The sequence below is a fragment of the Odocoileus virginianus genome, chromosome 34 (genome assembly GCF_023699985.2).
Source record: "Odocoileus virginianus isolate 20LAN1187 ecotype Illinois chromosome 34, Ovbor_1.2, whole genome shotgun sequence".
Lineage (NCBI taxonomy): Eukaryota > Metazoa > Chordata > Mammalia > Artiodactyla > Cervidae > Odocoileus > Odocoileus virginianus.
The window spans coordinates 30339291-30359063 of record NC_069707.1 but is presented as its reverse complement, the minus strand read 5'-3'; the positions used below and the strand labels follow the sequence as shown (position 1 = coordinate 30359063).

The following is a 19773-nucleotide window of genomic DNA, read 5'->3' as shown; positions in this document are numbered from 1 at the left end:
CTAAGTTTTTGAAATCAGACCTCAAAGTTGGGATTCAAAGTAACAGAACTAAAACCTCATGTCTAGCTTGGGGATTTTTTTTAGACATTTTGCCCCACTCTCCGTGGTTCACAAGTGCAATATAGATTACCTTTAGTATTAATAAATCTATTTTACAAATGTCATTTATAGATTTAGACATGTTTAAATGGGAATTTAGCCACAATTAGAATTTGGAGGTTCTGAGAAACTGTCTCTTGCCTTCGTTTTGCTGGAGGCTTTGGATGGTTCCTTTCTGTCATATGTCAAAAGTCAGCTGAGGACATTGCATCACTGAGAGTAGCTGTTACACCTTTCTAAACCCTGCTCTGGATCATCTCTGTACAGATGAAAGGAATTCTTGGTTAGTTAGTGCTGCCTGTGAGGCAGCATGGTTTAGAGTTTAGATTCTTGCCAACCTTTGCGGTTTGAGTCTTCCAGCAAATCTTCATGACATAGTTAGATCACGGATGCTAAATCAACACCGGAGCTCGCTGAGGGAGAGTGCAGTGATTCCGTTCATGTGGAAGGGACCCTAGTCATTACTGCGTGTTTCTCCGTCCTTAATCGCTTTTCTAACAGAGTAACGTTGCTGACTTGTTTGGTTGGTGGGTGTGCTCTGAGCCCACTATTCTTTCAGCCATATCTGTTCATAGTTGGCTAGTCTTCAGCTTTCTTTATAGTTCTCTGCTTGCTTCTGAGGTTTTTGCTTCTCTGCTTGCTTCTGAGGTTCTCTGCTTGCTTCTGAGGTATTATTCCATTTATAACTAGGAAACATAAGAGGTGTCAAGTAGAAAATAATTTAGCGTATTCCCTGGCTGCTGTGATATATGGAGCTTTGCCCACAAAGGGAAAATATGGTGTGACAAAATGGGTGGAGGCTTCTGCCTAGCCCCCGCCAAACTCGTTGCATCTAATAATGACAGTATTGTGCACCTCAGTGACAACATCATTGCCCATGAGGATTTTGCCAAGATATACCACCTCAAAGGAGAAATAATATATTAAAGAGTTTTCAAAAGCTATACTTCCTGCTGTAAAAACCATCTCCTATGCTTGTCTCTATAATGTATTAAAGATCATTATACTATTAGAATAAAAAAAAAAACCCAATACCTTATGGCTTTTTTGTCTTTGTAGAGCAGAAATTTATTGAGTGCCTGATTTTTTCACCCACTATATGAATACACACCCAGGTTTCTGTGTATGCATATGCCACCATTGTTCTTAAAGCAGTCTTTCCTTTTAATGTCTTCTTGGGAAGAATAAAATATAAGCAGTAAATCTCTGTCATGATTTGGATTCAGTGTGCTAAAGACTGACTGATGATTCCTTTCTTCTACCATTTGACTATAATATCAGAGTGTGCTTAGGTGAGTTAAAAATGCTGTTTCTCTGCATCAGGTTAACTGCCTTTAAAAGCCAGATTCAAGAGAAGCAGCTTAGACAGAGGATTTTTAGATTAAATCCTCTATAAATGCATGTCCATTTAGAAGCTAAATTAACAGAACTCTCCTCATCGACTTCTCAGATTTTCTCTTGCATGCCCACGGTAGCTAGAAAAGCCACTAGTTTAACAGTCAGCATCTTTGATATAAAGTTAGAAATATAACTCACATGTACTTATTCTTCTACGTAGTGTCTCTCCTTGCAGTCAAAACAGAACCTTTGAACAGCAGTGACGCCACAGCCACGACTGGAGACGGAGCGCTTGACACTTTTACTGGGTCAGGTAAAGCCTTATGCGTGTGCCTCGTTCTGTACACATTGTGGTCCATGTAGTCCTACTAGTGAATAATCGAGAATTTGGATTTTTATAAATCCAGCAATAAATTCACTTGTGGGAAAATGTATTATCATAAAATGATGTGTTTTTAGTAATAACATTTGGAATCGTTTTATTGCATCTGCAGTTGACAACCAAGCAATGCCCCGACATTCTTATTAGAAATAAGCAAAGCTTGCTTCTTTCATAATTATTTTATACAGTGCTTGATTTAATTATTAGGTTGTAATAGTCAACGTTGTTCCTTCAACTTGCCCGTTTAAAGGACTAAAAACTGCCTTCTCTCCAACATTCGAGATGTAAAACTATCCATTCGATTCCTTCTAAATAGCCTTGTTTCCTCTCTGGGTTTTAAAAAAAAAACCCTCCCGTGTAAGCAGCTGAGTGACAAGTATTAAAGGTTAATGGACTGCAGGAGAACACATGCTGGTCGCATTAGAACCCAGCCTCTGAGCGCTGACTTTCCCTCTAATGCTTCAAAGAGAACAATAGTGTGTCTTTAAACATCAATCCTCTTTAACTATAAATACCTGATAACTCCCAGGTGGGCACAAAGGACTCTAAGGATTCCACCCCCTCCTGCCCCAACACAATGTTTTGTTTGGTTGATTATCTGATGAGAGGGCTTTTTTTTAACCTGAGGAGGAATTTGTATAGCAGAAAGATGAACATTAAACCTAAAAAAGTATTCATGATATTAAATCTTGGTTCTGTTATTCTACTCTAATGTATTTTATACTTATTTGTGTTCTCACATACAAGAATTTGATGTGGGTATGCTTCTCATGTGAAAACAGTGGAGGTGAAGCCTTGAACTCTGTTATTATAGCATATATTTGATTTTCATAGATGCAGATGATCCCATTTCATTGCTTCACACTGATTGGAAGCAGCTGCCATGTAGTCACATAAATATTAGCACTCCAAACAGAAAGATATAATAATTTATACACTTTGTATAGAGAAGCTTTGGAGAAGGAACTGGCAACCCACTCCAGTGTTCTTGCCTGGAGAATCCCAGGGACAGGGGAGCCTGGTGGGCTGCCATCTATGGGGTCGCACAGAGTCGGACACGACTGAAGCGACTTGCAGCAGCAGCAGCATAGAGAATCTTGTGTCCTAATTCACATCCTTTCTAGCAATTCTCTTGCTGCTCAGGAGATAAGGTACTAACTTACCCTAGCATTTGTATTACTAACATACTATAACTATTGTAAACTTTCTGCAAAACAAATGCATATATGAACATGGTTTTTAAGGTTAAGAATGAAATAATTGCTGACATACTTAAATAGCATACCACAAAGTTAATGAAAACTGACTGAAAAAATTATAAGGTGTTAGCTCCGGAGGAAATTGCAGAGATCCCTGATGATCCATTATAAGAAGCAAGAGTGTCGAGGCACAGAGATGCTAAAGATGGTTAGGCCAAACAGTCAGGGCCTCCTGGGTGGTCACTGGTATAAATGAGTCTAGAACAATGTCCTGGTCAGTCCAAGAGTCCTTTCTTTAAAAGTTTATTGGAAAATATAAAGATGGAAAAAGAAATGTGTGTGAACTGTTAAGCTGTCTGGACTTTACTGTCTGGAATTTACTCATATTATATTTACAAATAGTTTCCCAGTTTTCTTTTAAGAATTATGTAGGGTTGGGCTGTCCAGAAAAGTAGCCACTGGCCATATGTGTTTATTTAAGTCTAAATGAAATACTATTTGGTTAAAAAGCAAGAATTTTTTAATCTAGTCACATTAATTATGTTCTAAGTTTTTAATAGTTGTATGTGGGATTTTTTTTAATAGTGGCTTGTTTAATAGTTGTATGTTAAATAATTTTTAATGGCTACCGTATTGGACAACTCAGATATAGACTATTTCCAGCTCCATGGACCAAGTCCAGTTGTGTGTGTGTGTGTGTGTGTGTGTGTTTGCACACGCGTGCTTAGGCACTCAGCCATGGTTGACTCTTTGCAGCTCCATGAACTGTAGCCCACCAGGCTTCTCTGTCCATGGGATTTTCCAGGCAAGAATCCTGGAGCAGGTTGCCATTTCCTCCTCCAAGGGATCTTCCTGACCCAAGGATTGAACCCACATATCTTTCGCCTCCTGCATTGGCTGATGGGTTCTTTACCACTGCTCCACCGGGGAAGTCAAGTTCAGTTGGACAGAGTGATTTAGGTCAGGGATTCTCAACAGCACTGCTATTAAAAATGCAGCCTTTTTTTTTCTTGTGGAGGAGCTGTCTTCAGCAATAGAAGGTGTTTATCAGTATACCTGGCATACTGTTATTGTATACAATAACATACAAGTTAATTGTATACATATAATTTACATACAAGTTAATTGTAGCATGCCTCCGTTGTGACAGCTTACCGCGTCTCCTGACATTTTTAATGCTCCCTGGCAGGCAAAATTTCTACCCATCCCACTACTCATCTCCCTTCTCTCATCGCCTAAAGAGGCAGTGATCTAAGGTATTACAGAAATAAGGGTAAAACCTTAAAATTTCTTGATACCACCTTGTGAGAATCTGATAATATTCATTAAAAATGTTTCACCTAATTTTCAGACATTCTGAAGACAGACATTTGCTTACTTTTATATGAGGAAATGATGGAATATAATAAGTTGAGTGCTTTGCATACATTTCTTGATTAATTAAATGCTGATAGGGAATAAAAGGAAGGTCTTCTAAATTTATACATGGTGTTCCAAAAATCATACGCAGAGAATAGACTGTGTAGGAACAGTCTTTACTTTGATCAGCGTAATCTCAGCTCACTTTAATCCAGTATTGTCATTGTTTTTAGTTATCTGCAGATTTATTAGAATCAAATGTATACTGTATAGTCAAGAAGTATAAATTTTCTAAGTTTTATGTAAACAATTTTCTGAGTCAGAGGTTTTGTTTTCTACTTAGAAAATGAACATATAGGCATTAATATGAAATTTTAAAAGTTGAATCTCTGTACTGTTATGGGTACATTATTCTAATGATATCTAGATTCATTCATTAGAGGGAAGAAGCATCCTGTATATTCAGAATTGTGTTCATATATGTGAGGCTTTTTAAAAAATAATTTTGTTTGGCTAATTCAATAAAAGCTAAGTATTTTTTTCATTATTTGATATTACTTTAGAAAAGCCTTGTGTTTCACAATCTTGACAATAACTGATTAGTATAGTCTAAGTCTTGCATGTACCACAATGAAGTTTTATAAATGAGATGAAAATGTGAAATTAGGCCTTACTTAACTATATTTCTGCTAATCATTGTTAATTAATGAATCAGACTGAATTTCCTACACAGTATACTGTTGCTATTACACAATGTATGTTTAGTACCCATGATGTGATAGAAAAGGCTTGTTCTCATTGAGTTGATTTGAAAGTTTTGAACATTTTTTATGTTTTTCATAAACAAGTAAAAACTTAATGGCTCACTGCTCCACATATTTTCAAATATACCTAGCAAATTCACTTAAATTTTGGTTGCTGAAAACATTTAAGACATTACACCTCAAATCATATTCAGTGATTGTCAAAACTGATTCATACTATTCTTGAAAATGTACTTTCTGCATTATTGCTATGAAAACTATAATATACTCTCCATACTCAGAGCTTACAGTCCAAATAGCATTTTAAATACATTAAATTCTATGTGTTTATGAAGCAGTAGATCACAAGGGTACTTAATAGTATTTGGATATAGAAATATATCATGTTTCATAAAATAGTTAGCAACCTAAACCTCTTTGTCATTTTTACAATTCTGAAAGTTTAGCTCCAGAATTATGAACAACTTAGAAAGGACACAGTACTTTGAAGTATAACTATGATTGATTAGGCTAAACTAATTCCAGCGCTGCGTTGAATGCTACTTTAATCTTTTTGAAAAGTGAATGAACAGCAGATGGCCTAATAAAGACACTCTGTGTGCTTGCCCAGTATGGATTGGCTCTGAAGGGACGGCCTTAACACTTTAGGGTCCATATATTTGCAATACATCTGTCTTAGTCAAGGCAGATGGTTAAAGGAAAAAGAAACTTCCAAACTTTTGGAAATAGTCCAATTTGGGACTGCATGTTTGGCCAAAATGTTGATAAGACCTGATTTTCACCTTTAAAATCTTCTCAACAAAGTCCAGTCTGTGAGAGTTCAAAATACATTTGTAAATAGGATTGCTGCTGGATGTCATAGTTCTGCTTTTCTTCATGTCGCATTGTCACCCAGGCTTTCTGTGTATATTCCAGTTATTACGAGAATTATTTGGACTCTGCACTTTAACTACTCATCAGATTGACAAAATGAAAGGAAATAGAAAGCATTATCGTTTTATAACTTGAAAATGAAGGTTGAAACATCACATTTTTCTTAATTTTTATTGTATTTCTATTAGAGTAAATGCAGAGGAAGAATACTATTTTGTCATCATGTTTGGAATTTAAAACATGAAGTTTGCAAATGAAAAGGTTTACTTTTATATCATGAAAGCTTAATTACTTATAATCAAGGATATTTATTCATAGCATATTAACGCATAAGAGCATGCCACTGATTTGAGAAAATGGAAGAATGATGAAGGGGATTGATTTGTGAGAAGATATCATGTCATTTTCCTAGAACAAATATGGAACAGTTTAATTAGAAGAAAATGTTTAGGCATCTGTTTCTGTTTAGAAAACGAATGAATTTTCTGTTTAGAAAATGAATGAATTTTTTGAAATACCTCTCTAACATGGCCATTTCTTTAAATTAGTTTTGATTACCCCAGTGAAACCAATGAAACATATTTATGAAGCAACCTTTTTTCTATTTTTTGTGTCTCACAGTAATAACAAGTAGTGGCTACAGCCCCAGATCTGCACATCAATATTCCCCACAGCTGTATCCTTCCAAGTAAGTGGTCAGTAGTCTTTCATATTTGTTAGAATAATTTTCTGGGATTATCTTGATGAATCATATTTACACAATATAATAACTTCAAATCAGGGTATATTTATATATATAAATGTTACAGATAGTTGAATAGATAGATTCTTGGATAGATTCATCAGATAGATTAGACCTATAAATAAATATCTTTCACAAATCTAGGAATATATTCACTTTTGTCCAGACAGTTCCTTTAGTTCTGAACATTTATATATTTTGAAGAAAGCATCAAGCACAGATCAGAATATACTGTTTTTTTAATAAAAAGTTGAAAACTCTTACTAGTTTAAAGAAAATCTGCAAAGATTACATTTTACTCAAACCTCAACACTTCATAATTTGTTCCAGCTTTATGATATTTTTATTGGGTTTCAAATATTAATAAACATTTTGGAAAAATATACACTATTGCTTTTATAACTAATGTAGTCAATGTTTTGAGGACAGTGGTAAATATTTCAAGCTTAACTATATTGGGTGTATATCTGAATTTGGTTGCCATCAGAGAGATAAGATTTGGGATTCCTGATCATGCACATTTAAAAGTTATTTTCCACAGCAGCTACAGTGTTTATCCTTAAGCATAGGCTAGAGATTGGATATCTATTTTGAGGACATTCTGTAAGATGTGGCAAGATGAAAGGAAAGGCTTTACATTTCAAGAAGCTGCGTACTTAAAAAAAAAATGTTTTGGTAAAATTTTTAGTTCTTGTAGGGAATTCTTCCTAGGACTTTTAATGACTTTTGTAGTCATTACATGGCATTGGGTCATGCATGGTAACAGGAAATAATGCTCATGAGTTAATTAATTAATTAACTGACCTGGGCTCATTAATTAACTGACCTGGACTCCACTTGCCTCATCTACATATCAGTTGGAATACTATTTCAGATATAAGCAATATAGACCTGGAAGAGACTTTCAGGATGATATCTAAACCAAAGTTTTCTTTTCACAGGTGAAGTATAGACTTAGGAAGTTTATTTGTCCAAGGTATTGAGACTGGGTTATAACAGAGCCCGGTTTCCTGACCTTCAGACTCTTGTCCTTTTCTATATTGTTAAAATGATATTGTGGATAAAGAAGAGGATTACTTCCTGGCTATTATCAGGTTTCACTGAATCTAAGCTGTCTGAAATAATATGCAGTCTTTGTTGCCACAGTAATGCTATTTTTCTGATATTTAGGCCCTATCCACACATTCTTTCTACACCAGCAGCTCAAACAATGTCCGCCTATGCAGGCCAGACTCAGTATTCGGGGATGCAGCAGCCAGCCGTCTACACTGCCTACTCTCAGACAGGACAGCCCTACAGCCTGCCCACTTACGGTATTTCACGTCTTCTCTCTTCTCCTTCTTTTGTTACAAGCAGGTAATCCTGCTGGCTAGTAGTTGTATATTCTAATATTCTTATTTAGACTCTTATATTCTAATATAAGTTGCAACTCATGTTACAGCACGATCATTTTACTAATGAAATGGTTTGCACATGCACTTTCCAAACAGATCTGGGCGTGATGTTACCAGGCATCAAGACAGAGAGTGGACTCTCGCAAACTCAGTCCCCGTTACAGAGTGGGTGCCTCAGTTACAGCCCAGGCTTCTCTACCCCACAGCCAGGCCAGACCCCTTATTCTTATCAGATGCCAGGTAAGCAGTCACGCAGGAAACGTGTTAAATGAAAAAGAATTCTTTGAATGAGACTCCTTGGCTTCAGACTAAGAATATATAGTAATGAAGACAGTATTAAATGCTACCACTGCTCAGACGATATCATTGGAAAAGATAACTAAGGGGGAACGTGATGAAAAGAGCTCAACATACATCAAGAAACATGACCCATATTAAATTTAAATACTTAAGCTTAAGTTGCATAAAATTGGCAGGAAGCTGAGTCCAAGCAAAGCAACCTCCCAGCCAGTCACCACACCAGTCACATGTTTGGCATCTACTTAAGGGATTTCAAAGATTCATGACAAAATCCAGCATTTTCTTGTCAGGATTCCTTATGTATGTAATGCTGTTTTGATTTAATTTAAAACTGAGTTAGCACTTTTCTAAGTCCTGTATTTACTGTTGAATGATTGAGGATTTCTTTTTTTTTTTGTTCATTTCTTAAATACCTCCCCCTGTTAGTACTGTATTCCTTAAATAGGAGTATTTAAATCATTTGTACCTCCCCTCTTAAAGCTTTTTTCTCCATATATGATCATTATTTAATTTTTCTTTTTGTCTCCGATTAAAAATTATTTTTGAACATTGTATAGTAATTGCAGAAAATAATTTAGTGACATGGTAAAAACATTAAAAGCTTACTTTTTATCTGTCATTGTTTTCTAATGATTAGTCATAGTTTGGGGGCTATCTGAACATTATTGAAATGAACTATTATTGACATTTTGGTTGATTGACTAAAATGAAATAATTACTTAGGCCATTTTTGGCTGAAATGACAGGTGTCTTTTTTCCTTATAATGTTGGTAGATAAATATTTGCATACATGCCTCAGCTTCAGTTGGCAGTGTGGAAAAGGCCATAGAGACATTTCCATTTATTCCCCAAAATACTTTTATATTGGATATTCCAGGCTACATTAATTTGCGTTATTACCTAATACTATTGCTATTCAAAACATGTTGATAAAAAAAAAATAATCAGGTGCCTTACTAGTCTTTTATTCCTTAACAAGTGCATTCCATGAGAACATTTTTTTTTAATCTATAGATTGATAGTTTGCTTGTTTTTGCCCTAATTTTAAATAACTAAATAACCTGCTGACTTTGTCATAAAATTTTAGGTTATCGAACCTTAGATGATTGTGGTATAAACAGTTCTCCCTTTGGTCTGAGCCCTAGCCTACAGCTTTTTTGTTCTAAGGAAAGGACATAAAGGAACAAAAAAATGGGATGCTGGAAGCCTCATTTCTAAATGGATTCTGTACGTTTATTTCCTAAGCTAGCCTCAGCCAATTGTTTAAACTTGAGTAGTTTTGTATGCATATGCAGTTGACATGGCCATTAAAAAGTTGCAGTTGTTTCCTGGAAGTAGTCTCACTTTCCCTATTTTATTCTTTGAGTACTTCTGTACGTGTAGACATTGGCCCTTGAAAGGGCCAGCATTCTAAAGGAAGGAATTTACCAGTTGTCACAAGAAAAAGCCAAGCATATTTCCCTTGAAAATCTCTCCATTTCAAATCTCACTGCCTCAACAACAAAATTTAAAATATATTGCATTGAATTCTGCAAAGTGAAATATTTTAATATTTTTCAAGAAATACTTTTTAAATGCAATTTGTTCTTTTATCTCTAGGTTCTAGTTTTGCTCCATCTTCTACTATTTATGCAAATAATTCAGTTTCAAATTCAACGAATTTCAGTGGTTCACAACAGGTATAGTAGCTTTTTATATTTACGCTTTTTATATATATCAGAGTTTTGAAGAATAGTGTCAGGTTAATAAACTTTATTTAAAGTTAAGACAGAATTTCAGAGTAGTAAAGATTAGCTGTCTAGATACTTGGGATATGTATAATTATGGGTATTTTAGGTTTCCTGATTGCTAAAGGTTCAGCTTTTAAACATTTAAGCCATGATTGTTTTAGTCATGGGAAGAAATGAGAAAATCTACTGCATCCTTTCTGATTATCTTAAACCATACTAAATTAATTTTATTTTTTCTCAATAAAAAAGTTATGAAAATTGATAAGTTGAGCTATAATCAATAATCAGATTATGATATAGAGTATTGAGCATGCTTGGTCCAAACCCAAATCATTTTTTTCCAAAACAAAATGCATCTCAGACTCCATACTGGCTTTTATTTTTTAGTTCTATGAATTTTTTGATAACTTTTTTTGATAACTTGAGTTCCTGCTCTCCTGAGAACTGTAATTTTTTGCTTTTGTCTTTATACCTTCTCCTAGAATTCCTTAGCTCTCCTAGTGATGTTTGCTTAATCATTTTGTGAATTTTGAAACTTACGATTGTTTCTAGAATCATGTTAGAATTACATGTGGAGCAAGAATCAATGTCTCTGAAAGGGTGAATCAGCATGGAAGGAGATGAATTTGTGATATATTCAGATACTTTCTTATTTTCTACCTCTCAGTCATGTTCAGAGTAGTTGAGATGGGAGGATAGCTGATTTCATGGGTAAGCAATACACTATTTTACCCTTAACAGACTTGCTGGACTTCTGTATGTGTTAAAATAAAAGTTATTGGACAAGCGTTTGCTCTTTGGATTTACTGAAGGAATTATATTAATTACCTTCTCCTGTCAATTTTTATTAGGACAACAAGAGGCTAAGAGGAAAATTTAATGATTAAACAGTGAAATAATGTTAATAATATTTTGACAAGATTAAACTGCATAATTTGGCATTAGTTTGAAAAATGGTTTCTTAAAACACTAAACGTCAAGACCAGTATGTATATTTTATTATAAAAAATTAAGAATTTTTGATAATCCAGGTGGCTTAATTTCAGTCAGTCATTTATTAATACACTGGGCATTTATTGAGTACCTGTTAGCCATTGGATTTTTTGACTATGCATTGAAGATTTGAGAATTGTAAGTCAGTGTTCCCTGCTCTTTGAAAGGATCCAATCCTCCTAAAGACATAGATATGAAAATAATATGGACAAGGGGTAGAATATTTTAATGTAATAATAGAAATATACACTAGACAGAGTGGAAGCATAAGGAAAAGACTGCTTTGTTCTACTTGGGAGGATTCAAAATGTAATACGTAAAAGGATTTTGAAGGACTATTTAGATCATTTTAGAATTATTAAAAACTTTTAATAAAAAGCAAGTGAGTGGAATTGATCCAGTGGCTTTCCTTTTTCCTTAACAAATGATGCAAACTAAATATTTGAAAACCTCACTGAAGATTTATTTAAGTCAAGGCCTCAGGTGGAAACTAGCCTGTGAGAAACTGGGTAAGAAAATCTTTTAATCATTTTATTAAAATTATCTCCTGCCAAGAAAACAAAATTATCAAGGGCAGCCTACAAATACCACATTAATGCAGCCCAGGGTCGGTGTGGAAGTGAAGGAAGGGCACACCTCCTTCTTGCCAGTGATTTTAGAAGATGAGATTGAATGCTGTGAATGCAGGCATCTCCTTCTCTCTTCTTCAAGTGCATAAGATCTGACAATGTATACCCTTGGATGCGTAATTCTGAATAAGGGAGTAAAGCATATATGATCTTTAGGTAGATTAAAATGTGTGTTCTGCACCTGGTTTGCAAAACCGCACAGGGTATTTCATTACTGTGTGCATGTAAAAGATGCCCACAGAATGGTCTCTGCTTTTTAGGATCACCTTAAAGCTGTGGACTCCAGAACCAGTGGAGCCAGATGCTGTTCTTTCTGTTACCATTGTGATTGCCTTTCTTTGGAGCATGCCAGAGGAGCATGTCTTTCACACACACACATCTCAATTGTTATTTCAGGATTATCCATCCTACACAGCCTTTGGCCAAAACCAGTATGCACAGTATTACTCTGCATCAACGTATGGAGCATACATGACATCAAATAACACAGCTGATGGCTCAGCCTCCACGACCTCAACCTACCAGTTGCAGGAATCTCTCCCAGGACTGACTAGCCAACCAGGTACAGATCTTCATCCAGGTGAAATAATTTTTTATAAGTTTTGCTTGTCTAATAATACAGAGAAAATGGACATTTAAAAAAAATCTTTTTTAAAAAAGACTGAAAGCTCCCAGATAATTATGCTGGTGTTAAATCTGTGCTAGTACCACTGTATTAGGTGAGGCTTTTCTGGCATGTCAGAAGACCCTTCTTTTATTAGTAGATGTGGGATAGGCAATTCTAATCTCAAATGACAGAATATGTATAAATATGAAGATAAAAAGGTAAGTGAATCTTTTTCCAGACTAATTATTTTGTGGCTATCTTAACAACATAGAAAAATTGTAATATTATCTTCTTTGGGTAAAACTGATAATATTTCCTTTATGTTTGAGAAACTGTATGATTTATTCACCATATAAGTCATCAGTAGCTCAAGCCAGTGAAAATTTCCTATATTCTTAGGATTTTATATATACATATCTTGGGATATTCATAGGATCCTTGGTAGGTAATTTAATACCTTTGTCTGATGAACACATATTTAAAATCCATTATATTCTTCATTACCAGAAGTTTATCTGTATTCTTATTAGAATTGTATTTGCTGACACGTTTAACACTTGCCTTAACCTCCACCCAGCCTAAATCCTGTGTTCCAATTCAGTCCTGATCCTCTTTGAGTAAATACTTAACATTTCATTAAGAGTCTTAACCTTAATTTAAAGAATGAATGATTTCAGAATCCTTGCTTAATGAATGGTAGAAACACTTCAGGTAAGGAAATGTTTGATGTTCTCATCGCACTGTAAAAGGTGTTTCTCACTGGTGAATATATGGGGAAAACAAGATAGGATAACTATTCAGAAGCAAAACCACAGAAGAAGTATTTTATCATCAAGACATCAGAGACTGAGTGATAAGACCAGCAAAGTGTTTTGGAATTTACTAGAATTGAGCAACCAGGAATGAAAACTATTTATACACTAAAAACTTTTTATGCTGAGAACTTTGGATAGAAGATTGACTATGATCTTTGGCCACCTGATGCGGAGAGCTGACTCATTTGAAAAGACCCTGATGCTGGGAAAGATTGAGGGCAGGAGGAGAAGGGGACGACAGAGGCTGAGATGGTTGGATGGCATCACCGATACAATTGACTTGGGTTTGGATGGACTCTGGGAGATGGTGATGGATAGGGAGGCCTGGCGTGCTGCGGTTCATGGGGTTGCAAAGAGTCGGACACTACTGAGCGACTGAACTGAACTGAATGTCAATATGACCACAAGAGTTTCTCTGCAGGAAAGACACAGATAATACTTTCTATTATCTAAAGAATAATCAACTTTCAGAATCACTCTTTTATTTATATTAAAAATACTAAATGCATGAATGTAGGTATTCTGAGTGTATGACTTTGAATGTAATACATTTGTATGTGACATTCTCATATTCACTATCAGAACACTGCAATTTCTTCAGCTTCCCATTGATTGCTAATGCCAATGAATATAGTTTGATGTAATTTTCAGATCTTTTGAGACTTTCTGTTGAATTTAAAGAAAAGTATTTCTATATGTAACCATATCATTTTCTCAACCAAAATCATAACAATGCTCGTGTCTGGATCTTTAAGAAATTCTGTGACCTCAGAGCTTTCATCAAGACAGTTTTAAGTTTGATTTTGCCTTTGCAGACTGGCATGCATCTGAAAAGTAAACAAGTTCGCAAGTATGGGATTTTTCTCTATTATTGATGAAATCTGAGTTATTTTGTTTAAGGGCATAAAGAGTATTTTCTATTGACTAGCTCTGCATTTGGACTCAAAGCAGAGACCTAACAATTAAAATTTATGAAAACAGTTTTTCATAAATCTTTCCCTGTTGACTTCTCCCATGTTTAAAATGGAAACATACGTTATGTTCTATAAGAGACAGCTGGCTGCTCTGATTTAGCGATAAACCTAATGAAACAAAGTTGGATATGAATATCCAAAACTTAGAAGGTGCAGTTCTTCATTATGGCACTGATTAAAAGATAATTATTCAATCATGTGTAGTATTGGCTCAGGAAAAAGCCTAGGGCAATGGGTAATGACTGAGTTATTTGAAAATTACGAATAACATTCAGTTATTTATCAATACTTTACCTTATTAGGTAATTTGACAGTGTATTTAAAGAAACATTACCATGCTGATTAAGAACAGATATTTTAGTTTGTTATCTTTGAAAAGATATTCATTTGCCTTTACCATAAAGTTTATCTTGGATATTTGCATTCAGAATGTTTGATGACTGATTAGCACATTAAGCTTACTGATAGTTTTAAAGCTCCTTTTTAAAATTTTAAACATTTTTAAAATTAAATATAACTAGCAATTTGTAACAGTAGTCTGTACTCTGAGATCTTGAAAACATAGTACATTTGCTAATTAAACTTTACAAATGCTGTAGAAAACTAAGGGATATAGTAAGATCCCTTCACACTTTGAGAAGCCAGTTTCTTCAGCAGAACCCAGTAGTCTTCCCAGGTTTTATGGCATTTTACATAAGGACAGGAAGGAAAGCAAAGTGCTAATTCATTTCATTGAAGCCAACAAGAGGATTTAGATGGAAAGGACTAACCACATTTAACTTCTCTGCCAATTTGCATTTTTCTTACCTAGTGTTACTGTACCCTAATGCAATTACCTGAGTGAAATCGACAGAGGCACTGGAATTAACAGCTTTCTCCTTTGAAAAGTCAACAAATGTTTAATGATCAATTGAGCTCAAATTTCTGGTTTTAACCTTTATCAGAAGAAAGGCTAGAACCTTGGGAAGATATGGAGGTCAGTTCAGTTCCATCTGAAGGAGCCAAATATAGCACGTGCCCCTTTAGGATCTGTTCATTTACTTTGATGCTCTTTCGATGAATTCCTTTGCCCTCTGTCTCACAGAAATTGTATAAAGTCTATATACTCTTTTGATCAGTAGAAACACATACAGGTTTGACCTCTTTGTAGTCTGAACAGTCTGTTGCTATTTAGCGGAGGAGGTATTACCTAGTGGTTAAAGCAGGAATTCTGGACTCATACCAGCATTTCACATACAAGCCTTTTCATCTTGGTTAGTTAACTGAGTCCCACATGTCTCCAGTTTTCCCACTATTAAAAGAGGATAATGAAAGACCAAATTCACTAGGTTGAAGTGAGATTTTAGTCATGTGTGTGTGTGAAGAATGTTTCACAATAAAGAGGTCTGGAAAAATCAGCAAGAAAGATAACCGATTTTTTTAAATTATCCAAAGATTTAAACAGTTACTTTTCAAAAAAGAAGATACTAAATGAGCAAGAAACAAATAAAGTATTCTACATCATTACTCATCAAGAAAATGCTAATTAAAACTGCAGTGAGATACTACTATACCCCGACAGTTGCTGAAAATAAAAAAGACTAGCAGTACCAAGAATTGACAGGGATGTAGAGAAACTAGAACTCTTGTTGCTGGTAGAGTGAATTAATACAACCACTTTGGAAAAGGTTCTCAGTGTCTATGCCTTTCCTCTGACTCATCAGTCCTGCTGCCAAATATATACATGTAGGGACAGGCTAGGCATACATACAGGGATATGCTAGGCATACATAGATATGCTGGGAATGGGAGCTTATGTCCAGAGATACAAACAAGAATGTTAATAGCAGCTTTATTCATAGTTGCCTAAAACTACAAATAACCCAAATACTTGTCAACAGAATGGATAAAGCATAGTATATCATGAAGTTCTAGCCACATTGAGGAAAAAACAAACTGCTCCAGGCTACAGTGTGGGTGAATCTCAGATACAATGAGCAGTGCTTTAGCCACTTATTCTAGTAAACTTTTTAAAAAAGAAAGTGTCTGGGACTTCCCTGGTAGCTTGGTGGTAAAGAATCTGCCTGCCAGTGCAGAAGACACGGGTTATATCCCTGGTCTGGGAAGATCCCATGTGCCACAGAGCACCTAAGCCCATGCACCACAGCTATAGAGGCTGTGCTCAGGAGCCTGGGAGCTGAGATTTCTGGGCCCACGTGCCACAGCTAGTGAAGCCTGCATGGCCTCGAGCCTGTGCTCCTCAATAGGAGAGGCCCCCACAATGAGCAGCCCTCACCCAGCAACTAGACAGTAGCCCCTGCTCACCATAAGCAGAGAAAAGCTCACGCAGCAACAAGACCCAGCACAGCCAAAAAATAAGTAAATAAAATAGAAAAAAAAAGTGCATGACACATACTAAAAGTTTAATAAATGTTGAGCCATTCTTCATAGTTTTCTTCAAAGGCTGTGCCTTTACTTTCATCAGAAACACTTTTGTCCATATTTTGTCCAAATTCTTAGAGTCCTTTTAAGATCTCTCAAGTAACTTAGAATCATTGATATCAAGTCCTCCTCCTTCTGTGGAGAGTGAGACACTTCCTATGACCAGTTTTTTTCCTTTCTCCTTCTACTCTTCTGACTCCCTTGTCGTCATAGCTGCTGGCTTCCGGTTCTTTTGAGTAGCTGAGTTGTTCCTGCCAAATTCTGTTGTTATGGATCCAGTCAACAATCAACCACTCATAACTGATGACAGTAATTTCAGGCTTTTGCAAGATTTTATCCTTTCACCTCTTGCACCGTTGTAGAAACAAAACTGCCTGATGAGAGTTAACTTCTAAAAAATTGATCTATAATGGATAGAAAGACAGGTTTTATAGAATGTCAACCAAAAATTGGTTTACATTATAAGCTTAACATGTGTGAGTTAATTTGAACCAGTATTTTACTTGAAAAAGAACATTTGACTTTTAGGACAAATTAGAAAAATTCTATTTTATAAAAATAACTGAAAATAGAAAACATTTTGTGTGATTTTTTAAAAATTAATTGTGTGTTTAAACACCCAAAATCTCCTTTAACATCTGCACAAGTAAGCTGAAACATGGTTTACTATGACATTGCGCTGTAGTCAGCATTCATAGCTAAAGAATCTTTTGTTATGTTATTTACTCTCATACATCCGATAACAAAAACCCATGCAAGGAACTGTGCTAGCAGTGTTTTAAGAGCAAATAGTATTTGGAGCAGACATTTCTTTGATGCTGCCCTGACATGCACAGTGTTTCCCAAAGAAAACATTTGACCATTAGAAATTATTAGAGGTTAGCTTTGTAAAAATTATTTACTTTGAATTTCTCAGAAAGAAATATTACTTAAGTTTTATCTGGTTTGTTCAGATGTGTTTATTTAGATTAGTGACTGCTTGGCTGGTCTTGTAATTATTTTACTTTAATTTTTATGATAAGGCATAAGAGTAATGGAGAAGGAAACGGCAACCCACTCCAGTCCTCTTGCCTGGGAAATCCCATGGAGAGAGGAACCTGGTGGGCTGCAGTCCGTGGGGTCAGAAAGAGTCAGACATGACTTAGCAAATAAACAGCACCAACAACAGTTGGAGAGTCATAACATCTTTATATTTAAAAACTGTGTAACTTTGATATTGTTTGCCGTTGGATTCTCCTAGACATTGTAACTTTATGCATGTGATTTAAATTAAATTAGATTTACCTCAGTAATAAAAGGTAGCTGCTTTTACTGATGTTTTCACATACAAAGAAACTAAGATTCAGAGAGACTGAATACAACGCTTGAAGTAATATGGTAAATTGGATTCTTGTTACTTGTGAGGTTTTACGGTACCTCGCTGTTGCCTCAGTTTATCTTAAAACCTTCCTCACAGATCTGCCACTGCTCCATGCTCTCCACCTCATAAGGTGCTCCATCACTTATCTTTAGACATGTGCGACTTTCAGGTATCTGTGGGACATGCAGAACCCAGTTAAACATAAAGTTTGAGACGTAGGATTTGACCCAGTATGATGTATGCATCATCAAGTAGAAAGTGACTGACCTATGAGAGGATTAGATTGCCAGTATGGTGTGGGGTGGGGAAAATGATCAAAAGATTGAACTACTAAATCCCAGCATGTGAGGAATGGGAGGAAGAAAAGGAGTCCGTGTCTCCTAGACAGAGAAGGACTCATGGAAAAGATTCTAGAAGATTCTAGCAGGGTATCAGCTACAAAGTGGTTCTCAGTAGGTGGTGTTTAAGAGGATCAATCATATGTAGCACAGAAATCCAGGAAGGTAAGGACTGGGTCTGTCTATTATTGCGTGTGTCATTTTAGTGGCTTTTGGAGACTCTGGGCAAGAATAGTTTTGTTAGAGTTTTGGTAAACTAAAGCTGGATTATGACAAATAAGATGTCAGAAAGTAGAGACAAATGTGACATTCGGTTCTGTAGCCAGTGATTTCAGTCTATACTAGCTCCATTGCAGGGGCCTAGTAGGCACATGTAGCTACTACAGATCCAGGTCAGCTCTAAGTGTCATATACACACAGGATTTTGAAGACTTAATGTGAAAAAGACATTATGTAAAACATGCCATGTTCATATTTATTATATAATGAAATGACAATGTTTTGAATATATTAGAGCAATTAACATATAAGAATAAAACTAATTTTACATGTTGCTTTTTACATTTTTTTTAAATGCAGCTTCTAGAACATTTAAAATTATATGTGTGGTTACATTCATGGCTCATATTATATTTCTATTGGACAGGACTAGTATGCCTGTTCTTTTAAGAGAAGATCCTTTAAAAAGAAAAGATAGCAAGTAAATAGTTTCTATAGATGCAAGGTTAAAGGGAAGGACTTTTTAATTTGTGCCAGAACTGCCCCCCCCCCCCCCGCCCCCGCCCCGCCCAACCCCAGGAAAAGGAGAAGGTGAAGGGAAGATAAGAGAGTTTGAGTAGTGGAACGTGATTTCCCAGTAGGTGAGGCTCAGAAGTCATACTTGCAATGTGGAGGAATGGGATCTTCTCTTCTGACATAAGGAGTTGAGAACAGATCTAAATTTAGATAAATATGTAGGTGGGGATAGAGACAGGCAAGTTGAGAGAATCCGGGGTACAAAAGGTATTCAGGTTTAATAGCTCACATAGATCAAATCTAGGATAAAATGATGTGACCTGCAAAAATTTTTGACTAAATTAGGATTTTTGTGTATTGGGGATTATATCTTTTCTTTCTTTTTTTTGTCATAAGGAGCTTTTTGTTAAGATAATTCATCATGAAGACTTACACCTGATCTAAAAATAAAGTGCTATTCTTGACACAATTTATGTTATTTACAGGAGAGTTTGATACTGTGCAAAGCCCCTCCACACCCATCAAAGATCTTGACGAGAGAACGTGCAGGAGTTCTGGGTCAAAGTCCCGAGGAAGAGGCCGGAAAAATAATCCCTCCCCACCTCCTGACAGTGACCTGGAGGTATGCTGACTTATCTTTAAGAGACTTAATAGATATTTTATCCTGTTGGATATGTTCTATACTTTACAGTTTCATGAAGTTTCAAACTTAAAAGGACAT

At 35.6% G+C, this 19773-nt stretch overlaps 1 protein-coding gene across 11 annotated transcripts in view; it reads left to right on the top strand.

Moving 5' to 3' along the window:
* The window catches only part of EYA4 (EYA transcriptional coactivator and phosphatase 4), a 301073-nt gene that overhangs the window by 234342 nt on the left and 46958 nt on the right, over positions 1-19773 (top strand). For 6 of the 11 annotated variants that reach the window (XM_070461688.1, XM_070461693.1, XM_070461689.1 and 3 more), the window contains 7 exons: positions 1658-1750; positions 6636-6702; positions 7927-8069; positions 8247-8390; positions 10050-10129; positions 12199-12382; positions 19538-19674. In XM_070461688.1, the coding sequence (XP_070317789.1) occupies positions 1658-1750; positions 6636-6702; positions 7927-8069; positions 8247-8390; positions 10050-10129; positions 12199-12382; positions 19538-19674 (848 nt within the window). The remainder of the gene's footprint in view (positions 1-1657; positions 1751-6635; positions 6703-7926; positions 8070-8246; positions 8391-10049; positions 10130-12198; positions 12383-19537; positions 19675-19773) is intronic. The other 5 variants (XM_070461691.1, XM_070461690.1, XM_070461696.1 and 2 more) reach the window with 3 other exon arrangements.